The sequence below is a fragment of the Electrona antarctica genome (genome assembly GCF_951216825.1).
Source record: "Electrona antarctica genome assembly, chromosome: 12".
In the NCBI taxonomy this organism is placed as follows: domain Eukaryota; kingdom Metazoa; phylum Chordata; class Actinopteri; order Myctophiformes; family Myctophidae; genus Electrona; species Electrona antarctica.
Window position 1 is genome coordinate 12,019,309 of NC_136793.1, and position 20,841 is coordinate 12,040,149.

General features: G+C 44.7%; 1 protein-coding gene and 1 pseudogene across 2 annotated transcripts in view; both read left to right on the forward strand.

The window, feature by feature from the left end:
• Positions 1-20,841, forward strand: part of mamdc2a (MAM domain containing 2a) — a 52,227-nt gene that overhangs the window by 4,596 nt on the left and 26,790 nt on the right. The window contains exons 3-5 of the mRNA XM_079516427.1: positions 11,691-11,941; positions 12,954-13,038; positions 19,787-19,924. Of these exons, the coding sequence (XP_079372553.1) occupies positions 11,691-11,941; positions 12,954-13,038; positions 19,787-19,924 (474 nt within the window). The remainder of the gene's footprint in view (positions 1-11,690; positions 11,942-12,953; positions 13,039-19,786; positions 19,925-20,841) is intronic.
• On the forward strand, positions 491-9,003 carry LOC306933633 (globoside alpha-1,3-N-acetylgalactosaminyltransferase 1-like; annotated as a pseudogene). Its single transcript has 4 exons — positions 491-539; positions 3,724-3,957; positions 4,116-4,268; positions 8,904-9,003. The product of its transcript is annotated as a globoside alpha-1,3-N-acetylgalactosaminyltransferase 1-like (transcript).

Genomic DNA, 20,841 nt, shown 5'->3' on the forward strand with positions numbered 1-20,841 from the left:
GGAGCATAATGGTCCGTGCTCTGTCTAACATGTTGAGCCACCTAATCCATTCCATGATTGTGTCACTTGCCGAAAAGAACATAATCTTCCACGCCGCTAGCTTGGAAGATCACCGTAAATAGCAGATCTACAAGCTCACAACGTGTCACGATCGAGCTTTGCAGATCTGTCCGGTGTGCAACACTGGCGCGCAGCTAATAGGCTTAAGAACTTGTGGGACGAGAGCAGCAGTCAACCAAAGTACACTGTAGCAAAACGGCCCGACTGAAATGGAACACGGCTGATGGAGTGCAGCGGGTGGGTCGATAAAATGGGTCATAAAATAACTTAGGACGAGAGAGGCCACGCCACGCCGGTGGTGTTTGTGTTTGGTTGCTACGGCGATCTGGGTTTACAGTGAAACTAAAAAACAAAAAACGACAGCATCCACGGCCGGCCTGTGGTTGAAAGTGAAACCACAATAGATGGATGGTCATCGTAGCCGATGATTATGTTCACAAAGCAGAGACTGCAGCGCTGGCTTGCACTGCAGCAGGATGGTAAACACTGAAGACGGGGATGGATTGAGAGAGAGTGTCCTCGCTTCAGAGAGAGAGAGAGAGAGAGACCACCATGTGGCAGGCTGCAAAACATTCACTCTGGCCAAGTTATGTGTAGACGAATTACAGTGACAATTTATTCTAAAACAATAGGAGCGCTCCAGCTATACTGTGGTGTTTATCCCCATGATAAATGAATCCTCTTCTCTTCTCGTCTCGTCTCGTCTCTTCTCTTCTCTTCTCTTCTCTTCTCTTCTACCTCAGTAATATAGTGACATGTTTGGATGAGAAAAGTACACTAATCTAGTGGGTCAAAGCTTGATAAAACTGCACATATTAATATATTAAATAAAACTCTTATAGAAACCATTGCAAGTCCCCATTCCCCATAATTGAATTACTGTAATTCACACTAATAGTTGTGTTAAAAGTTCAAACTTATAGTGGGATGTTTGCACTGAGTCAAATCCACTTCAAATGTTCTCTGTATCCATTTTTATCACTACATTTTACTGTGCATCTACCGTATCACTAACTTGGGGTCAAATGTGAAATTGTGTAACCATTCTGAGTCCATTTGGTTACACTCAATTATCACTGAGGATTTTGCTGTGTAGAGAGTAGAGACTGAGAGTAGGAAGTGGTTATGTAAGGACAAGGCTTATGTAACAAGTAGCTAGTCTGTCTCTTTCTTTATATGTTTTTGCTTCCTGTTTCTTACATTATGTCACAGTTACTGACAGTAAAAAACACTTTACACGTGTCTTTATTGGCCCCCGGTTTCTGCCCGGCACCCAGTAGGCCAGACGCAGCACTGATGTTGGTGTGGAGGTGCCATAACCGAAGGCATGGCACCTCCACACCTGGCTTCAAGACATGATCCAATCCCCTCCCCCCCCCCAGTGCAGTCAGAATTGCAGACTCACTCCCGAGCCCAAATTTTCCACCGTAGTCTGCATGACACAACATTAGGTTTCTGCTGTTTGGGCACCTGCTAGGCTCTGGAGCCAGAAGGTTAGCAATACATATACTTTAAGTGTTTTCTGTTGACTTTTGCTGTGTTTTAATTTTCTTGGTTTGCCGTTCTGAACTTGTTCTGTGAAGCACTTTGTCATGTTGTTATCTTCAAACTCCACCTCACCCCCTAGCACTCACCTCTTCAGACTTGCCTCACCCCTATAGCACTCACCTCTTCAAACTCCACCTCACCCCTAGCACTCACCTCTTCAGACTTGCCTCACCCCCTATAGCACTCACCTCTTCAAACTCCACCTCACCCCCTAGCACTCACCTCTTCAGACTCGCCTCACCTCCTAGTATTCATCTCTTTAGACTTCAACTCAGTCCCCAGCACTCACCTCTTCAAAGGGATGTGCTGTGGATTGTTGAGGACCCTCCAATACATGGCTTTTGAAGATTTCATCAGCCAAGTCAAGTCACGCCAAGTCAATGTTTGTTTAGAGTATATGGCGTAAATCATTTGCCAGCCAAGTCTATGGACTTTAATGTTTGTTATAGGGCACATGGGGCTCCATTTTCGTCACCGCTAAACCCCTTATACCTAAACTTCTTTGCCTTGTTGTACTATTGTACTATAGTTCAACTAGCCAATCTACATTGACACGTTGTGAGCTTGTAGACTGGCTATTTTAACTATTCAAAAATGTTTTGCAAAATAGTAAAAAAAGGCAAAGAAGTTTAGGGATAAGGGGTTTAGCGGTGACGAAAATGGAGCCCTATATGTCAGTTAGTAAGACATCATGTGGCCGATATAAATACATCTTGTAACTAATTTGTTTCATACAAGAAACAAGCCAGGATGCATTTTCAGCAAGAACACGGAGGGCCTGAGGTTACACCATGCCGGGTTGAAATGCTTGACAGCGGAATCGATGACAGCCCACAGAAGCAAGTTCAGTTTTTTCACGTTTGTCTTAAAGGACCACTTCACCACTTTTCAACTTCTCTTCCTATAATTGGTCCTCACTAATGTTCATGATGAAATACCACAATTTTTTCCTACTCAGTCTGTGTCTCATAGGAAGGCTGTGGGCAGTTCAGAAACCCGTCCACCAGTGACATCATCGATGGTGAATCCAAGCTAATAGAAACGGCAGGCTTTCTTTTCCTGAAAAGTTGCAATGCAAAAGTTGAAGCCATCGTTCTCACGATAATAAAAATCTAAATATATTTTAAAACAAATCTTGTTTAAAAAAAAATCTGCCTAATGATGATGTCACTGGTGGACGGGTGTCCGAACTGCCCAAAGCCCTCCTATGAGACACAGACTGTGTAGGAAAAAATGGTGGTGTTTTATCATGAACATTAGTGAGGACCAATTATATGAAGAGATGTTGAAAAGTGGTGAAGTGGTCCTTTAACACAACGACAACGAGCCAACGACGAGCGACAAATGAATTTCATTGGCTATCGCCGGACGATGTCGCCCAAAAGATAAATTATTTTCATCTTTTCGGGCGACGTTCCTCCGCCCACTTTTCGACTATCGCCTGTTCGCCTGCTATCGCTGGTAGTCGCCGGGTCCCATAGACAAATAATGCACTTCCGGAAAATTCGCCTGGCTTGTCGCCCGCTGTTAATACGCACTGTTATTCATGCCCCCCCTCCGCCTCCAAAAAAATCACACTCGTGTGAAGTGAGAGGAACCCACTGTATTTATATCGGCCACATGACGTCTCATGTCGTCAATGTTTGTTTAACTGCGGCCCTAAACAAACATTAAGAAGTCCATAGACTTGGCTGCCATATAACATGATTTTCAAAAGCCACACGTTGGTGCAGTTAGCAGCGCTCAAAAATGTGAGTACTTTTTAACCACCTGTGTGACCTCAAAGGAGGCCACACAGGTGGTTCAGGCTGTCACTGTTTCCAAATAAAGATGGCCTGGCGTCACAGTACTGAGATCATAGACTTCACAATATACGCCTATAAGGTCCCTGCACACAGAACGCGTTTTTCGGATTTTTAGCGGCGTTTCTCCATCGGTTTTCCAAAAAACGCGTCCAGTGTGCAACCACCTATACTCTATTGTATATACCTATACAGTCAGAGAGAGCGATTCAGCCAAGCCAGCCAAGGAGAAGATGAGGCCACATCTGTTTTGAAAAACATCTGTATTCATTCTGGGCCTGCTGTTGATGCAAACGCGAATGCATCCGGCGAGCCCCTGTCGGGCTTGTACTGGATTCGAACCAGCGTTTCGATCAATCCCACATCCTGAATGGGGGGTGGCCTACTGACGTTGAAACGGTGACCCCGTGGCTAGCGCCAATTGTATGGGATGCGACCTTTGATCCTGTGCTGTTAGATGCTATGCACAAAGACCACAACGTCACTGTAGCAATGACCGCCTTCGCGATCGGTAAATGCATCCAGTTCTTGAAGGACTTTCTGGAGAGTCGGTTCCACTTTCAACATCCATTACTACGTATTTACGGACCAGCCGGACGAGGTCCTTTCCATCGACATGGGCGCCAGGCATCAGGTCCGTGCCGGGGTCCAACCGCTGGCAAGAGATTACAGCGGGGAGGATGAAAATGATTCAGGCTTTAACAGAAACGGAGCTACGCGGCCACACCGACTACATCTTCTGTTTCGACGTCGATGCAAAGTTCCATGCTGGGGGACCGAGACTCTCGGCAAACTGGTTGCTGCAATGCACCCAGGATATTACACCACCGAGCGCAGTGCGTTTACTTTCGAGCGCAGGCAAGCGATATTGATATCAAAACCGATCACATTGCTCCACAGGCTGGGAGCGTCTGTTGCGCAACATTTTCCAGTGGGATGTCATCGAAAATGTTCCACTCGATTTTAGCTGACGAGACCGAAAATCTTAAAACGTGAATAACTCTTGATCTAAATCATTCCGTCCAATTCTAAGCAAAGATTATGTGTTAGACTGCCCATCGCGGTCCCGCCGCATTTTTGAGGTGCGTGCTACCACAGGTGCTGGGCTTACCCCTCGCCCCTACGCACCAGGATTCGTTTTAATCGCATTAAAACTATTTGGTGCGAAATTCGACCGGACCAGTATTCCTGTGTGCGCGGCTGAATTCAAGGCTTCATGGAGTGTATAATTGAGACCTGAAACCCCGATGACCTTGGGATACATCACTGAGGATACGTCCCAGGTGCATCCATGCGATGTATTTTTGTTTTAGTTATTCTATTTATAGTGACTCATAGGAATAGACTAGAATCCACCACTCCTGAATGAAGTGCCTGGAGCTGGGAGTCAGGTGCGACGCACAGGGGCTGGACCTGGTGAGAGCAGGAGTGGACCTGGTGAGAGCAGGAGGGGCCCGGACAGGAGTCAACCCACATAGCCTAGTCCTTTCACGCACCAGATTGATGCGATCCTCCCGCACAACCAGTCCCAGCAGAGTAGTTCCGGAGGAACGGATTGTGTGGCCCTGGTTTTTTCCTAATGGGACTGATCGAGGGTAGCTACTGGGACGTAAGTCGGGACTTGATCACCCCGGATGTGTCAGCTGAGTGAGGGGTATGATGTTGGAAGACCCGAAACCCAGATGACCTTGGGATACATCACTGAAGATACGTCCCAGGTGCATCCATGCGATGTATTTTTGTTTTAGTTATTCTATTTATAGTGACTCATAGGAATAGACTATGTGACAACCAGGAATAGTCTGATGACCACCGGAGAGACGGGTGGCAGCCGGAATGTAGACGGCACCCGGGAGCAGTATGGGTTGGCGCCCCAGCCTGTGTCTTCCGTGAGGAAGAAGCCCAACAAACCCACGGTGAGCCCTTTAGGAGGACCATTCAAGCCGCAAGTGGAGCCTGCGGCACCAACATGGACCATGTGGATCCTGCAGAACCATTGCTGCTCGAGAATCCACCACTCCTGAATGAAACACCAAGAATGGTGGGGGGCATGCTGCGCCACACATCACGCCCAGGTGGGCCTGCTTTAAAACAAACATTAAAAAGTCCATATTCTTGGCTGTCACCTCGTCATGTAGCAGCCAAGTCTATGGACCCCATGTGACGTGCAAAAGCAAAAGAAAAAATCATAATAGCACACCTCACTTCACACAAGTGTGATTTTTGAGGGGCGCTAGCCCTTCTAACATCTGGCTTTTGAAATTACGTCATATGGCAACCAAGTCTATGGACTTTTAATGTTTGTTCACAGCAGTTAAACATTGACGACATGAAACATCATGTGGCCAATAGAAATACATCTTGTGACTTGTTTTGTTTATACAATAATAAAACACTGCGTTCGATCATGTCTCGTAATGTAGTGGCAACGAATCTGCACTTGAATGAAAGTAACTCTGTCATTATGTGGCAGTCAAGTCTATGGGCTTTTAATGTTTACTTTAAGCAGTGACATCATGGGCACCCCTCACTTCACACTAGTGTATGATTTTTGAGTGGTGTAAACCACTCCTACAACTGGCTTTGTTAGTTTACGTGTCTGTCTGTCTGTCCGTACGTCTGTCTGTTCGTACCAAAAAATGAGCATGGTTTCTATGGTCACCCAGTTCACACGGGTGTGATTTCATTACGTCAGACATTACGTCAGACCACAGCTGATCAGGCTATATAATACCTTACACCACTCAGTTCACACGGGTGTGATTTTTTATTTTAGCTAGTGGGGCACTACGTAAGTTGTGCATATGTGCACGCACTCGCACGCTATATCATAGTTTACTGTGCAGATATATGTTTGTTACTTGTCCTCATGTTTTGTTACTTATACTTGTCTTCATGTTTTATGTAGATTGTTTAGACAGATGCTGCTACATAGGTTCACTGTTTATACCTGCATGGATCCTAGTGTTTTTGTTTAGTTCCTTTGAGGCACTACATTGTTCTCTCTGTTGCACTCTACTTGTGTGCAGTGTTGGAAAAAGTACTCAAGTACTGTTTGTCAGCGACGGCTCCAGCAAATACACTGACACCACGGCGCGTAAACAGCGCCTCAAACTGTGACTCCGCCCACAACCGGGGGAAGTTGTGATTTGCGCTCGTTCACTGCAATGCAATTTGCGGCATTTTCAAAACAATATTGAGCAGAGTAGCGATTATCAAACGTATTTGCAATGCCATACGTTGAAAGATCTGTTGCCCGTGGACAAGGCACGCTACCTCCGCAAGTTAGATAGCATCGGCATAGATGTTTGTCCGTATGTGATTAAGGATTGGACCAAGTTGCATTGGCAGCCATAGAAAATTCTTACCCCAGGCTAAAACCGGATGTGACATTTTTTGGGCCACCAGAGGGGGCTAAAGCCGTCCCTTGCTCCCCCCCTGGAGCTGTCCCTGCTGTTTGTTAAAAGTAAAAGTCCAGCATGAGTAAAATATAGGCTACAAAAGGATTATTGGCATGCAAATGTCCTTAAAGTACCAAAAGTAAAAGTACTCATTATGTCCCGTTTCAAAATTTCAAATGTATTAAAATCTTTTGAAAAAGCAGATCTACGAGATCCCAATGCGTCGCATCATGTTTCCTCCACCACTTATGTGACTGTTTTGCCTGATGGCTACTTGTTGACTAGAGTTGGTGTTTACTCGTAAACTTGTAAAAAACAGGAGGACGCTATTTTGGGTCTCGATCTTTCTCTTCTGCCGGGGTTGAGTCATCCTCTGTACAGCTGTGTGGAAGATATTAGTCAGCCTGTGGTGGATGACAGTCAGCTAATATATCTGTAGATCCTCTGTTCTTTGTCAGACAACACACGCAGGCATACGCACGCACGCACGCACGCACGCACGCACGCACGCACGCACGCACGCACGCACGCATGCACACGTTAAGGTCAACTAACAGGCATAGACGCTGACACAGCATGTTTTAAGGGGGGGTTTGTAAGTCAAAGGTGATTGGTAGCCTTAGCTACAGCTTGTTTTGTCATCATTTTAGCTTTGTGCTGACCTTGCTGTTTTTAGAGCATTTAAGCGGGCCCAGAGCAGAGGGATATATATTCCCTATAATGTCCCGACTCATACATGTACAACTTTTCCTCCAGAACATTCCCGTTTCCAACTTGTCACACATTAGCAGTCAGGACTAGAGGCGAGCCCGACCCATGCATGGCAGTTTTTTGGTCTATGCCAAACAGCCAATCAAAGAGTCCTATAGATTACAGATCTTTTGACCAATATTATACATTATTTCAGTCTCTGTAGGAGGCGCTATAACAGCCAATGTGAAGAGAGATAGGCTAATGTGTGCCAATTTGCGTGATGTTTGGACAAAATCTGTAGGTGTAATATCTATTTAAAAAATCAGCCTCCTGGTGACGCTATAACAGGTCGATGTGAAAACTACAGGGAAGAGGTTCTGCTTTGGCATCCAGGGAGTGTGTGTGTGCACAGTTTCACGTCGATTGGTCCAAAGGTGCCGGCGATTTTCTGTCCACAGACCTACGGATGGACGCACGCACGCACGCACGCACGCACGCACGCACGCACGCACGCACTAACAGGGTGCTGAACATACATAGTCTCTGAACTGCCTTCGGCCTGGCGGAGACAACAATTGAAGTTTGGAAGCAGGTGGGATGATTTCAGCTGTCAGACCCCCATGTCTAATAGAGCTGGGTGTGACTACACACCTGTTGTTCATCAATCTAAAAGCGCTGCACACAGGATAAATCAGCCATCCCCCTCCCCCCCACACACACACACACACACACACACACACACACACACACACACACACACACACACACACACACACTCAAGGGAAAGCCTCTGCCATGACAGAACTATACATCTGCTCTGTACGTGTCTTGTAACATCTCGTCCTTCTCTGAAACACTGTTTGAAATATTGACTGAGTGCCAGAGGTACCACCTCTGCCACTCAGTCAATATTTCAAACAGTGACGAGGAAATATAAAACGTTATTTTACTGTACCAGTTGAACCCTATTTAAAACATTTTGTAAATCAGCTTTTTCTAAAAATGTTTCATAATGATATGCCCAACATAGGGAATGTGGTTAAAAGTTGGAAAAAATATTGGCTGGTTAACTGCAGTGCAGCCTAACATACGCTCAACATTGTGAGCTTATAGATAGGCTTTTGCTATTTTACAATCTTTAGAATTTTTGTCTTATATCATACGTATGTTGTATCAAATTCGGATCGCCAAATGGAGCTCATAGCTCAAAGTTCAGGAGCAGGACCACACCTCCAACACAGCTATACCTCCACCTCCTATCAAGCCACCTCCAATCGGTTCACCTCCACATGTATATAAAAGCCCATCCAACCCCCGGTTCTCCCTCTGTTCTCGCTTCCGTCATCCCTCCTCCCCACCCTAATTCTTATCCTACTCCCTCTAACATCTCCTTTAACAGGTCCCTAAGGGGAGTTCGTTGTGCCCGGGAGCACAGCGGATCCCCGAAGCCTCCCCACCTCGGCTTAAATTACCCGACGTCCAGCTGGATGGCCAGATGACCAGTCGTGGGTCATCTTCGTTCTGTTCATTATTCGTTTCCTTCATCGTTTCATGCATCTTCGTTAATAAAATGTGTTAAACGTCCTAATTTGGTGGTGTGGTCCTTCATAGTGAAGTCACCAGTCCGGCAAACAACAGGCAGAGCTAGCTCGCTTAGTGGAGTGAGTTATGGCCGGGCCACTTACTGTATGTGGGGTCGCTATTTACCCCCGGTCCCTCGGTTACCCCCGGTCCCTCGGTTACCCCCGGTCCCTCGGTTACCCCCGGTCCCTCGGTTCGAAACGTAACCCGTCCCTGACGACTCCTCGTACTTAACGCTCCATATACCTCACTCGAGTTGAGGGCGCTCCACTTCCGACATCCACATAGGTAGCCTATGTATTCATGTATTTTATTTATACATGTATTTGTGATATTTGCTTTTGTCTTATGTCGCCCACCCCCTAGCAGCTCTTTTCTCGTGCTGTAAGAAAGGTCCAGTACCCCGGGTCTGGAGACTGTCATAACATCATTTTAGCTTGGACTTGCAGATTATTTCCTGGCTACCTGGATTGCTCAAGGCCTGACGGAGTCTCACAATGCATAATAATAACTACATTTATATAGCGCCTTGCAAGAAACCCAAGGACGCTTTACAATACAGAAAAATAAACCTGAGTAAACAAATGTCTCTTCAGTGCATACTTGAAAGTCTGGTGAGCGGCTAAAACACTTGACTGCCGCTCGTTTCTGCGGCAGTGCGTTGGTCCGACATGCGTTGCCCCGTGCTTGCGGTTATGGTTAGGTTTAGGCCGGCTTTGGGGTAGAGTGTCGGACTGATGCCGCCGAGAAACACTAGCGCCTGCCGCGGGCGGGTGTTCCACGGCTGATGTCGTTGCCGGAAAATGCACTCGCGCTCTCTCTCTAGTTAGCACCTTGCTGGCACGATGGCAGCGGTCTGAATATCAATACCAACGTGTGGCTTTGTGTGTTGGTGGGGGGTGCCACGTGGGGTGTGCGTGCTGATCCATAGCCGCATACAGTGTGCTACCTATATGGTTTTTCAAATCAACATGTTGAGAGGTTGCTTAAAGGAAATCAGGGAAAGTGGGAACTGAAGCCAAAAAAGATTGAGAATCACTGGACTAAACTGACTTGTGCATGCAAGGGGCCTCTCCACCGAGGGGTGTGTGTGTGTGTGTGTGTGTGTGTGTGTGTGTGTGTGTCGTGCGTGCGTGCGTGCGTGCGTGCGTGCGTGCGTGCGTGCGTGCGTGCGTGCGTGCGTGCGTGCGTGCGTGTTCGGGTGGGGGGTGCCACGTGGGGTGCGTGTGTGTGTCTTGTCTAGTAGTTTCAACAACTACTAGACAAGGTCTATTATAAAGAAGAACATGGGCACCATAAAAATAACCTGTTTACAACTCTAAGAAGGCTAATGTGTATACTGTGACCTCTCCTCCTTTAAATATACACTGGCTGTACTCCTTAGCATTCTTTCATATAAGGCCAAACCAGTTGTCCTCATAACCCCACCCCCAGTTCCATGTGGAACATCAAGTGAACCGAAACAAGTGCTCCTCAAAACAACTGCTCTGGGAATTTGCTGGCCTGCCAAAATTGAGACTGTGTGCTTGACATGCTGACATGCATGCAGGCTGACATGCAGTCTACATATTTGTGTACACATAATATTACACCAATAATGTACTGCAGGGGTCTTCAACAGGGGATCCGGGACCCCTATATGGGGCCCACAGAGTTACAATAGGCGGGCCGCCAAATCTTTATGATAGGATATCTTTTCTTTTTGAGTGGCGCTATAGCCCCTTACATATACTGCTTTTACCACAAAATGTCCGCAACACAAACATTAAATGCCATTGACAATGAAGGGAAAATGTACGTCATCTTGTCCCCACACGTCTCATATCTGCCATCGACAATGAAAGGAAAAATTTGGTCAAATGTCCGCCAATGACGTAGAGTCGTAGACTTGTGGCAACAGGCAACAGGCATTCTGATTGGCCAGTATGAGATGATGCATGATGATGTACGAATGATAAGAGCGCCCCTCACTTCACACGGGTGTGATTTATTTTTATACATTAACCAACATACAGTACTAGCATACAGTACCTATATATTCGGAGGACTTTAGCTCAAAATAGCAGATCTACAAGCTCACAACGCCTTGCAATGTAAAAAGCTGAACCCTAGCATATCTATATTCTGAGGACTTTAGCCCAAAATAGCAAATAACAACGCCTCTCACTCCGACGCGTGAGCTTGTAGATTGGCTATTTTCGGCAAAGAGTTTTAGTGCGGGGTGCACATGCAGATCCGACACACCAAGGTCCGACATGGGGAAATCAGTCGTCGCTCCGACATGCGTTGTGCCGTGCTTGGGTTGGGTGTCGGTCTAATGACAGTCGGACCAATAGTATGTCGGAACTAAAGCCTGTGTACACTTTGGTGTAGAGGGGAAAAAAGTACAGGGTGAAAGGTCACGTTTACTAAGTGTTGACAGTTTATGTAGTTAAATGTCTGAAAATGCACAATAACATGAATCCAACATATACTGACGAACGATAGTGCTGTCAAACAAGTCTAAGTCAATTTTATCCAAAATGTAGTGGGGGTCAGCTAAGGGGGTCCTTGGCCGGAAGAAACCCCTTCTGTACTGACGTACTGCGCTGTTCTTTCGCCGCAGGTCGTTTCATCACGACGGACTCCGGCTCCTTGCACGGCCAGGACCGGGCGGTCCTGGTCAGCCCCGCTCTGGAGCACACGGAGTGGAGCTGCCTGAGGCTGGTGTACCAGATCAGCGGCTCGGGCTCCATCCAAGTCCACCTCAGGCCCCACGGAGACAACTTCGACCACAAGCTGTGGAGCGCCGACGACTCCTCTGACAGCTGGCTGATCGCCAGCATGGACCTGGCCAACACCACCCACCCCTACCAGGTGTGTAACCAACCCGTGTTTTACTTAAGTAAAAGTATCAATACTGCAATGTAGAACTATACTCCGTTACAAGTAAGTAGTCCCATATTCAAAATGCAGTCAAGTAAAAGCACAAAAGTATCGGCATCAAAATGTACTTGAGTACTAAAAGTAAAAGTACTCACTGTGCAGAATGTCCCATTTCGCAAGTTCAAAGTGGGTACGAAATCTTTTGAAAAGTAACTAGTAACTAGAGATGTCCCGATACTGTATCGGTATTGGAAAAGTATCGGTATCGGCTCTTATTTGTCATATCGGGTCATATCGGCATCGGTGTATATGCCAGTCTAACCACCGATCCGACACAAGGGTAAAGGGGTTGACATAATGGCAGGTAAATATATCGGCTAACACAGAAATTGTGGTATCGGGATCGGATCGGGAACGAAAAAAGTGTATCGTGACATCCCTACTATAACTAAAGTTTTCAAATAATTGTAGAGGAGTAAAGTAGATCTGAGATGTAGTGGAGTAGAAGTAAAAGTAATAGAAATTGGAAATACCCAAGTAAAGTACAAATACCTCAAAATTGTACTTAAGTAAATATAATTAGTTACTTTCCACCACTGTGCATAATGTAACGGTTTCTTCAGTTTAGCTGCTTTGGGGTACGTACATATACGTACATATACGTACCCCCCCCCCCCCCCCCCCCCCCGCTATTCATTTCAGTGGAAGTTGCTCAGTGGCGTTTTGAAGCACCCAGAAGACTGCCGGAAGTACAATTATATGAATGCCCTGGGCCTACTTGATCATACTACAGCGTCACACAAAAGCATTGTAGATCTTTTTTCACGTTTGGAATTTGAATGCTGAAAGTAACAGTTTTTGGGCGTATGAGGTTTCCACCCGACAGAGACGTATTGTTACTTACTTTAACTTGAGTAAAACAGTCATTGTACTTCTTCCACCACTGGTTTTGATCCGATAGGAACATTTGAATAATCACATTGGTATTTGTTCTGTGCTGTAGATTCTGTTGGAGGGCCGGCCTGAAGATGAGCCAGGAAACAGCGTTGCCATCTTTGAAGTTCACATCGTCCCGGGCTACTGTATAGGTCAGTGTGTGGTCAGCCATTGTATTACTGTATGCTTTACCAATTAAGACCTGGAACGCATCACCTTTTAACCACTTTAACCATTATTTTAAACTTCATAGCTGTTGAAAAATAGCAGATATACAAGCTCATAGTGCAGCACCACGTGCCCTGCTACAAGATCTGAAAACGTGTGCAAATCTTTGAATATGTCATCTTTCACAGCAAACGTTTTTAACTCATATCTTTGCTTCTGGGGGGGGTCATATTTTCAGATGAGATGATAAATAATTTTGCGGTCCTTCACATTAAATTATTTGAGAGCCACTGATATAGAAACATAGGTTTTTCAGAAAACTGTCATGATTTAGAAGACATTTGTAGAATCTGGTCTCAGGTCTAAATGGGTTATGCAACAGGAAAGTGTGAGTGTTGGTTTATTTTCCGAAAGGGTCCATTATTGCACTTTGATCGTCAAAACGAGCACTCAGGACTTTGCTATGGTGATGAATTATCTAAATCTGCAGTACGTAACGAACAAACGTTTTCCAATAATTGTATTGGAGTAAAAAGTACAATGTTTATTGCCTCTGATGTGTAGTGTAGTGGGATATGGAAATATGCAAGTAAAGTAAAGCTACCTCAAAAACATACAGTACTTACTGTTACTTTCCACCACTGGTTAAAGGTTGTAATTTGTCAGTTCATGGAACTTTTCTGTGCCTGCATGAAAGGAAATATCTACCACACTGGTCCAATGCAGTACAGTACATGCACAAATAGTATAATGTATTGGAAAAATGACATGCAAGTCAAGTAAAAGTACCTCAGGACTGTACTTAGTTACTCTCCCCACTGGTCAGCACTGGGGCAGCTACAGTAGGGTGTGTGTCCGTGGTCTGGTGGGTTTCAACCAGACCCAAACGGACATGAACTCATCGCTGTGGGAAGGTACTGTTGTGTGTTTCTGTAGCAACAAGAGAAAATCATTCTTAAATAGGTTGCGGTCGCAGTCCGGGAGGACTTTTAACCACGTGGCCAATGCGGAGTCATGATTCTGCCGGCTTTTTACCACGTGGCCAATGAGAAGCCATGTTTGTAGCTGGCTCACAGGCTGTGGTTCTGGAGCGGCCCGTATATGGATGGTATGCATCAGTGGTTCTCCAACGTTTTCATGTCAAGGACCACACAGAATGGCATGAATTTGACCGCGGACCCCCATTTGAAAATGTCTTGTGCCAGAGGGACCCCCAGAAGCAAAGATGTTTCAAAAATAGCAATTCTACAATTGTTTGTTCAATCGATCCAAGCTGGGTCGATTTATCGACACAAAAATGCTCTGAAAATGCAGCTGTGTTAAGTGGTCAGATGTGTGGGCAGCCTTAAGTGGGCCCTGAGTCAGAAAAGGTAGAGAACCACAGAATCAACCGTGATATCTTTTTTGCGGTCAAGACAAAATAAGTGAGTTATATGTGGTTGTGTGTGTGGGTGTCGCGCACCCAAATAAATAGCTCATTTACAAGCTTGTAGGTTTGCTATTTTCGGCTCCTGACCCTGGCAAGCCACAAGCCAAGTATAATTTCCGGCTATAGGGTGCAGCCCATTAATAATACTATATCATCTCTGGCGGCCAGGTGGGAACCTACGATACGATACGATACGATACGATACGATACGATACGATACGATACGATACGATACGATACGATACGATACAACTTTATTGTCAGCTTTCACTGAAATTTGTTTTGCGTCCATGACGTCACCGTTCAAGATACAGACACACAATACATTACAAAAGATACATTACAGGACACAGATCACAGAAGCAGACAGGAACAAGAACAATAGAACATATCCTCTTGGTTTACCGATTTTGGTTTAAAAGCAGAACAGACTCATGGTGTACAAAAGAGTTCTTTAGCCTGTTTTTCTTATATTTCGGGACTCTAAACCGCCTCATGGAGGGCAACAGTTGATATTCATCAACCTCATATGTTCAAAGCTGTTACTTTTCAGGATTCAAATTAGCTAAAGTAGCAGATCGACAAGCTCAGAGTCAAAACATGTCGCTTCGTCCCGCGTTTCAAACATGGAGATCTACTACTTGTTATGCTTTTGTGTGATGCTGTAGTATGTTTGAGTAGGGCTTTAATTTACAAAAAAAACTAATAACACAAAAACATAAATTATGGAGATAAGAGGTATTTCACAGGTTCCAAAACGTTCTCTGCTTGGGATCCAACAGGATAGAAGAAAGACAAGTGCTGATGAAAAGAAATGCAACACGATAATTGCACTAGTCCTGTCTGTCTTTCTTACCCTTCTTACTTACCCTACCCCCTTAGACAGCACTTTCTAGACTTAAGATAGCATTTGAAACAGACTTATAGCATCTCATGTAGACAGCACAATAATTGCATTGTATGTAGTCATAGCACTTCATAGTATATATGTACAGCATAGTATAGCATGTATAGTTTATATGTATAGTGTCATTATATAGATATGTTCTAGTTACGTTCTTAGCTTACGCATGTTTCTTGATAAATGCATTTTACATATGTGATGTATGCCCATGTTTTTGTTCTTACTTAATGTAAATCGCTCTGGATTAAGAGCGTCTGCTAAATGCCTAAATTGTAAATTGTAAATTTATTTTTGGCCAGTCGCGAAGTGACTTGTAGAACTGCTACTTTTTTTTGTTTTCTTTTTTTGAATATGAGGTTTCCACTCGACAGAGACGATAGAAGCACGTGAGCAACGTGGAATGCGAAGCGAAACAGCTAAGGGGTTTAAGTGGTTAAAACAAAATAGTTACACATTATCTGAACCTCTGGCCTCTAGCGGCCTCTAAATAAGGTCTTTATTGCAAACAGAATAGATATTGTTCACTCAAGTCAAGACCTTGTTTGTTCATGTTCTGGACGGTACTTCATTCTGACTCGAGTGCTGTCATTCCATTGGTTTACTGCCTTGTATTCAATCCCCCAGTCTGCTTTGAAAATAAATATATTAGCCATTGTTGTAAATATAGCTTGAAATATCCGCACGACAGGGTCACGCTGCACTCGTAAACGTTTATATAGTACAATTACCTACTGGACTTTTACTTGAGTATGGTTTTTGGCCTATTTATAACTAAGTACATGTACTCAAGTACTGTACTAAAGTACAAGTTTGAGGTAATATTTTACTTTAGTGGAGTATTTACAATTTTCTGTACTTTTACTTCTAGTCCACTACTGTACATCTGAGGAAAATATTGTACTTTAACCCATTTTGGGCGGGAACCCCTTTTGGTGTTAGCATTATGTTATGCTTTAGCTATTGAAAAATAGCAGATCTACAAGCTCGTAGTGCGCCACTCGGTGGCGCGCTACGAGCTTGTAGGTCTGCTATTTTTGAAAAATCGAAGAACCACTGACATAGAAACATAGCTTTTTAGAATCTGATCTCAGGTCAAATGGGTTAACCCCACTGCAATTTGAAACTTTAGTTTCTAGTTACTTTTTAGATTTAGATTTTTCTTACTAAACTTTTGCCCCATATTTATATTGTGGCTATTTGAAAGTAGCCAATCTACTGTACAAGCTTGTAGATTGGCTACTTTCAAAAGATTTGTATACTTTTAGAAAACTTGAAATGGTTCATAAGTTTGCTTTTGGTACATTCAGTATATATTTTGCTGCCAATATTTTGTACTTTTTAAGTAAATTCTGAATAACATACTTGTACTTGTAATGGAGTATTTATACAGTACATTGTGGTATTGATACTCAGTGGCATGCACAGATAGACACCCCCTGCCCTTTTGGCAATGTGCCATTTCGGGGAAAAAAAACACTTTTTTTCCCTTATTTTTTTTAAATGTTGTACAGTTACACTGTACAGTATGTGGACCATGGTAACATTGATCAATTCTTGATAAAAAAGCTTCTAATATATTATTTAGGCCCCACAATCTATAAATCTCACACTATTAAGGCAACCGGCCGGTTCCACGCGCTGCACAAAGTGCCCTTTTTTTTCACTTGAGCACCTGCCCCTCTAAATGTCTGTGCACGCCACTGTTGATACTTTTTCTGGAAGTAAAAGTGTTCGAGTACTTCCTCCACCACTGGTTTTTGGCCTCTCTACATCCATCCACCGCTGAGATGCTTTGTAATGCCTCGTTGCTCTCAGCTGTTGAAGGGAAGTGTTTTTTTTCTTTTTTCCTTCCATTGATATGGAACAAAGGAGATCACACAGCTGTCGGGCTGCGCTGCTCTGTGCGCGGCCGAGTGTTTTCAATTTAAGCGACATCTTTATTACAGTTTTCCAGATAAAGAACATTCCTGAGGCCAGAGAGAGAGAGAGAGAGAGAGATAGATCGCGGGTGTGTGTGTGTGTGTGTGTGTGTGTGTGTGTGTGTGTGTGTGTGTGTGTGTGTGTGTGTGTGTGTGTGTGTGTGTGTGTGTGTGTGTGTGTGTGTGTGTGTGTGTGTGTGTGTGTGTGTGTGTGGGGTTTCTGTGTTTGTTCAAGTGGTTCTGTCTCTCTCAGGGTGTCAACAATCCTCTGGACCTCCAGAGGTGGTCGCTTGGCGTCCAGCCGGAGCCATGGGGGCAGGGGTGTATTTTCATCACATCAGTGGTGGACGGAGTACTTATCCCATTAACCCATTAAGACCCGAGGCCGATTCTACAAATGCCTCCTAAATGTTTGTTTGTTTGTAAATGTCAGTGGTGCTCAAAGGACCCCCAAAATTACCGGCGTACTTGCTTAAAGGCGTAGTGAAACGGAAATGGTGGGCATTTTATTTTGAAGTTTCAGACGGTCTCAAGTTGAAACACCGCTATGAAGTTTCTGAACCAATCAGAGAGTCGCATCCCTTCAGGCGATGGGACGGTAGCTACAGTATGCTATACGCAGGACGCATGGATTGTTTGTTTACAAGTCAGATAGTCGGCCAGCGGCACCAGTTTACTGTTATGTGGCTTAATTCTACCCTATAATGTTTTCAGATACATATTTTAGCGTGATGATTAAGTTGAAACCGAGTAATACACTGTCTGGATGGTATCTTGAATGGGAATAAAAACAGAGGATTTCTGTAATCAGTAGCAGCTGTGTTGGACAGTGTTGGAAGGATACGCAGATATGGGGAATTAAACGGGTGAGCTTCATTTTTATTGGCTTTTTCAGGATTTTATGGACTTTTGATATAAAAATACACAAAAATGAGAATTTACCAATGAAAAACATATTTTTCATTTCACTACGCCTTTAAAGGTACTCCTTGCTCCTCTATATACCAATGCATCACTGTATCGAAATGTAGAAATTCTCACCCCCACCCCCAGAAATGAGCTTGTAGCTGAACTATCTTCACTATTTTGGAAATGGCTCTTTATTCATTATGTATTGTTGCGAGTTGGGGTCCCTGGGTGGGCTCCCTTCCCAGAGGGACCATGTGGTCAGAGACACATGGTCTAAACTCTATACAGAGTGGATGGTTAGTTGATAGTTGGTAGGGAGGAGTCCCTTCTCTCAGGCAGGCTGTGGGCGGCCTGCAACACTCCCCACTCCCAGAGTCCCCACGCAACTGTATATTCAGGGGTTCCCAAATTGCAGCCTGACGGGCCGGCCACTCTCTACCACTGTCACTGCCGCCTACGGTATCAGTATCATGGTCGTGCTCATGGTCAGTAGACAGTATCATGTCGGTTTCATGGCCAGTATCAGGTCAGTATCATGGCCAGTATCAGGTCAGTATCATGTCGGTATCATGGTCAGTATCATGATTCATGGCCAGTATCATGTCAGTATCATGTCGGTATCATGGCCAGTATCAGGTCAGTATCATGATTCATGGCCAGTATCATGTCAGTATCATGTCGGTATCATGGCCAGTATCATGTCAGTATCATGACGGTATCATGGCCAGTATCAGGTCAGTATCATGTCGGTATCATGGTCAGTATCATGATTCATGGCCAGTATCATGTCAGTATCATGACCAGTATCAGGTCAGTATCATGATTCATGGTCAGTATCATGTCAGTATCATGTCGGTATCATGTCAGTATCATGGTCAGTGACAATACTCAGTAGACAATATCATGGTCAGTAGACATATATATTTAAATGGTACATATATTTATGTACCTTGTTTATTGACTTGATTTCAAGCTCACACCACGTATTCTGATCTCACACGTATAGTGGCTCTGGATGAGATCACCTGTAACACTTAACACGAGGCCTGCCGGGAACATAGGAATTTTAAAACGTAGAATCTTGTGGCCTGCCACAAACGGAAAAGCCGTTTTAACAGCGATGTATTAATTAATGCATGTTTTAATACGATCGTATCGAAATCTACCGTCAGTTAGCTTTGTTATGCTTCTGACACAATGGGCGCGGCCATTTTGAAAATGCGCGCGCATCCACTTACATTGCCGGCTCTGGTTTCAGACGGCTTTATCTCACAGAAGCGACATTGCAGAGGACGCTTTGTCCCAGACAAGCGTTTTCAACGGCCTGTAGCAGGCGCTGTGATACTCGCGGTCAGCTTTTTCCACCGCCGAGCGAGACAACAACAACCGGTCATGATACCACACACAGCAGCTTTTCACAGGAACAATGCGATTACGGATATTTGGATCTTCAAAGTAAGTGTTACGCGCGATAAAACCTTGGCAATACGCAATCGAGGGATTAATTAATGGCGGCAGGCAGACGGTTAAGCTTCCAGGTGAATGTTACGTGTGTGCGTTGTGTGTTTCAGAGTGTAACTTCGAGGAGCACCACCTGTGTGGCTACAGCAACGACTGGAACCCTAATGTCAACTGGTACGTTGGTGGCAGTCTGGCACGGGACCCCCAGTCCAGTCTGCCCGACGACCACACCATGAGCAACATGAGAGGTACGCACGCACGCACGCATGCACGCACGCACGCACGCACGCACGCACGCACGCACGCACGCACGCACGCACGCACGCACGCACGCACTAGCGTTGTTCCGATACCAATACCAGTATCGTAAAAGCTGCCAATGCCAGTGTATGTCATTCTGATACCATGTAATTTATCATCACATGATGATCTTTCATTTATAGTCATCAATTCTCATTTATTTAGTATTTTGAATGCTTCAGTTGATGTTGCACTACTGTTTTTTTTACTCAATTCATGACATTTTTCTGTGGTTCTCAAGGTTTTACATTTTTAACCCTTAGACAGATTACTACTGGAAAACACGTGGAGTTTTGCATTAGTCTTTTCTGCCCTGTACGTGATTTTCCGTAGTTCTCTTTTTTTATTAATACCAATATATTAATTCGGTCCGCACCTCTGTATATAGTATTGAGCATAAATATCAACTACATTTCCCAGAATTCCCGTGTCACGTGACACACGTGTATGCTTTCCTATTGGAAACTGACGCCCAGCCCCCAGTGAACAGGGGGGTTGGTTGACTCCTCCGAGGTGGGCACTGGAGGAAGAGTTTTTCAGCCAGGTTTGCAGTCGCCGCAAAAAAAACAATCTGAAAAATGATCCATCCGTGTCCAGTGGCATTCTCCAGTCCCAGACCGTTGGCCGGGCTGCAACATCCACCCTCGCGGATTACACGTGTGCAGTGTTTTTTCTTCTCCCCACCGGAGTTACCACCAAGGCTGATGCCTTCGCTAAAAGGTAATTTTATTGTATTCGAAAATGCCCTAATATGACATGTCTAGTAAGACGATCCCTATATTTGGCCCGAGCCGACCTAGTGCTGATATCAGATAGATGTGGTAGAACCATATATGGATAGATCTAACTGGTTTAGTCATCGTGA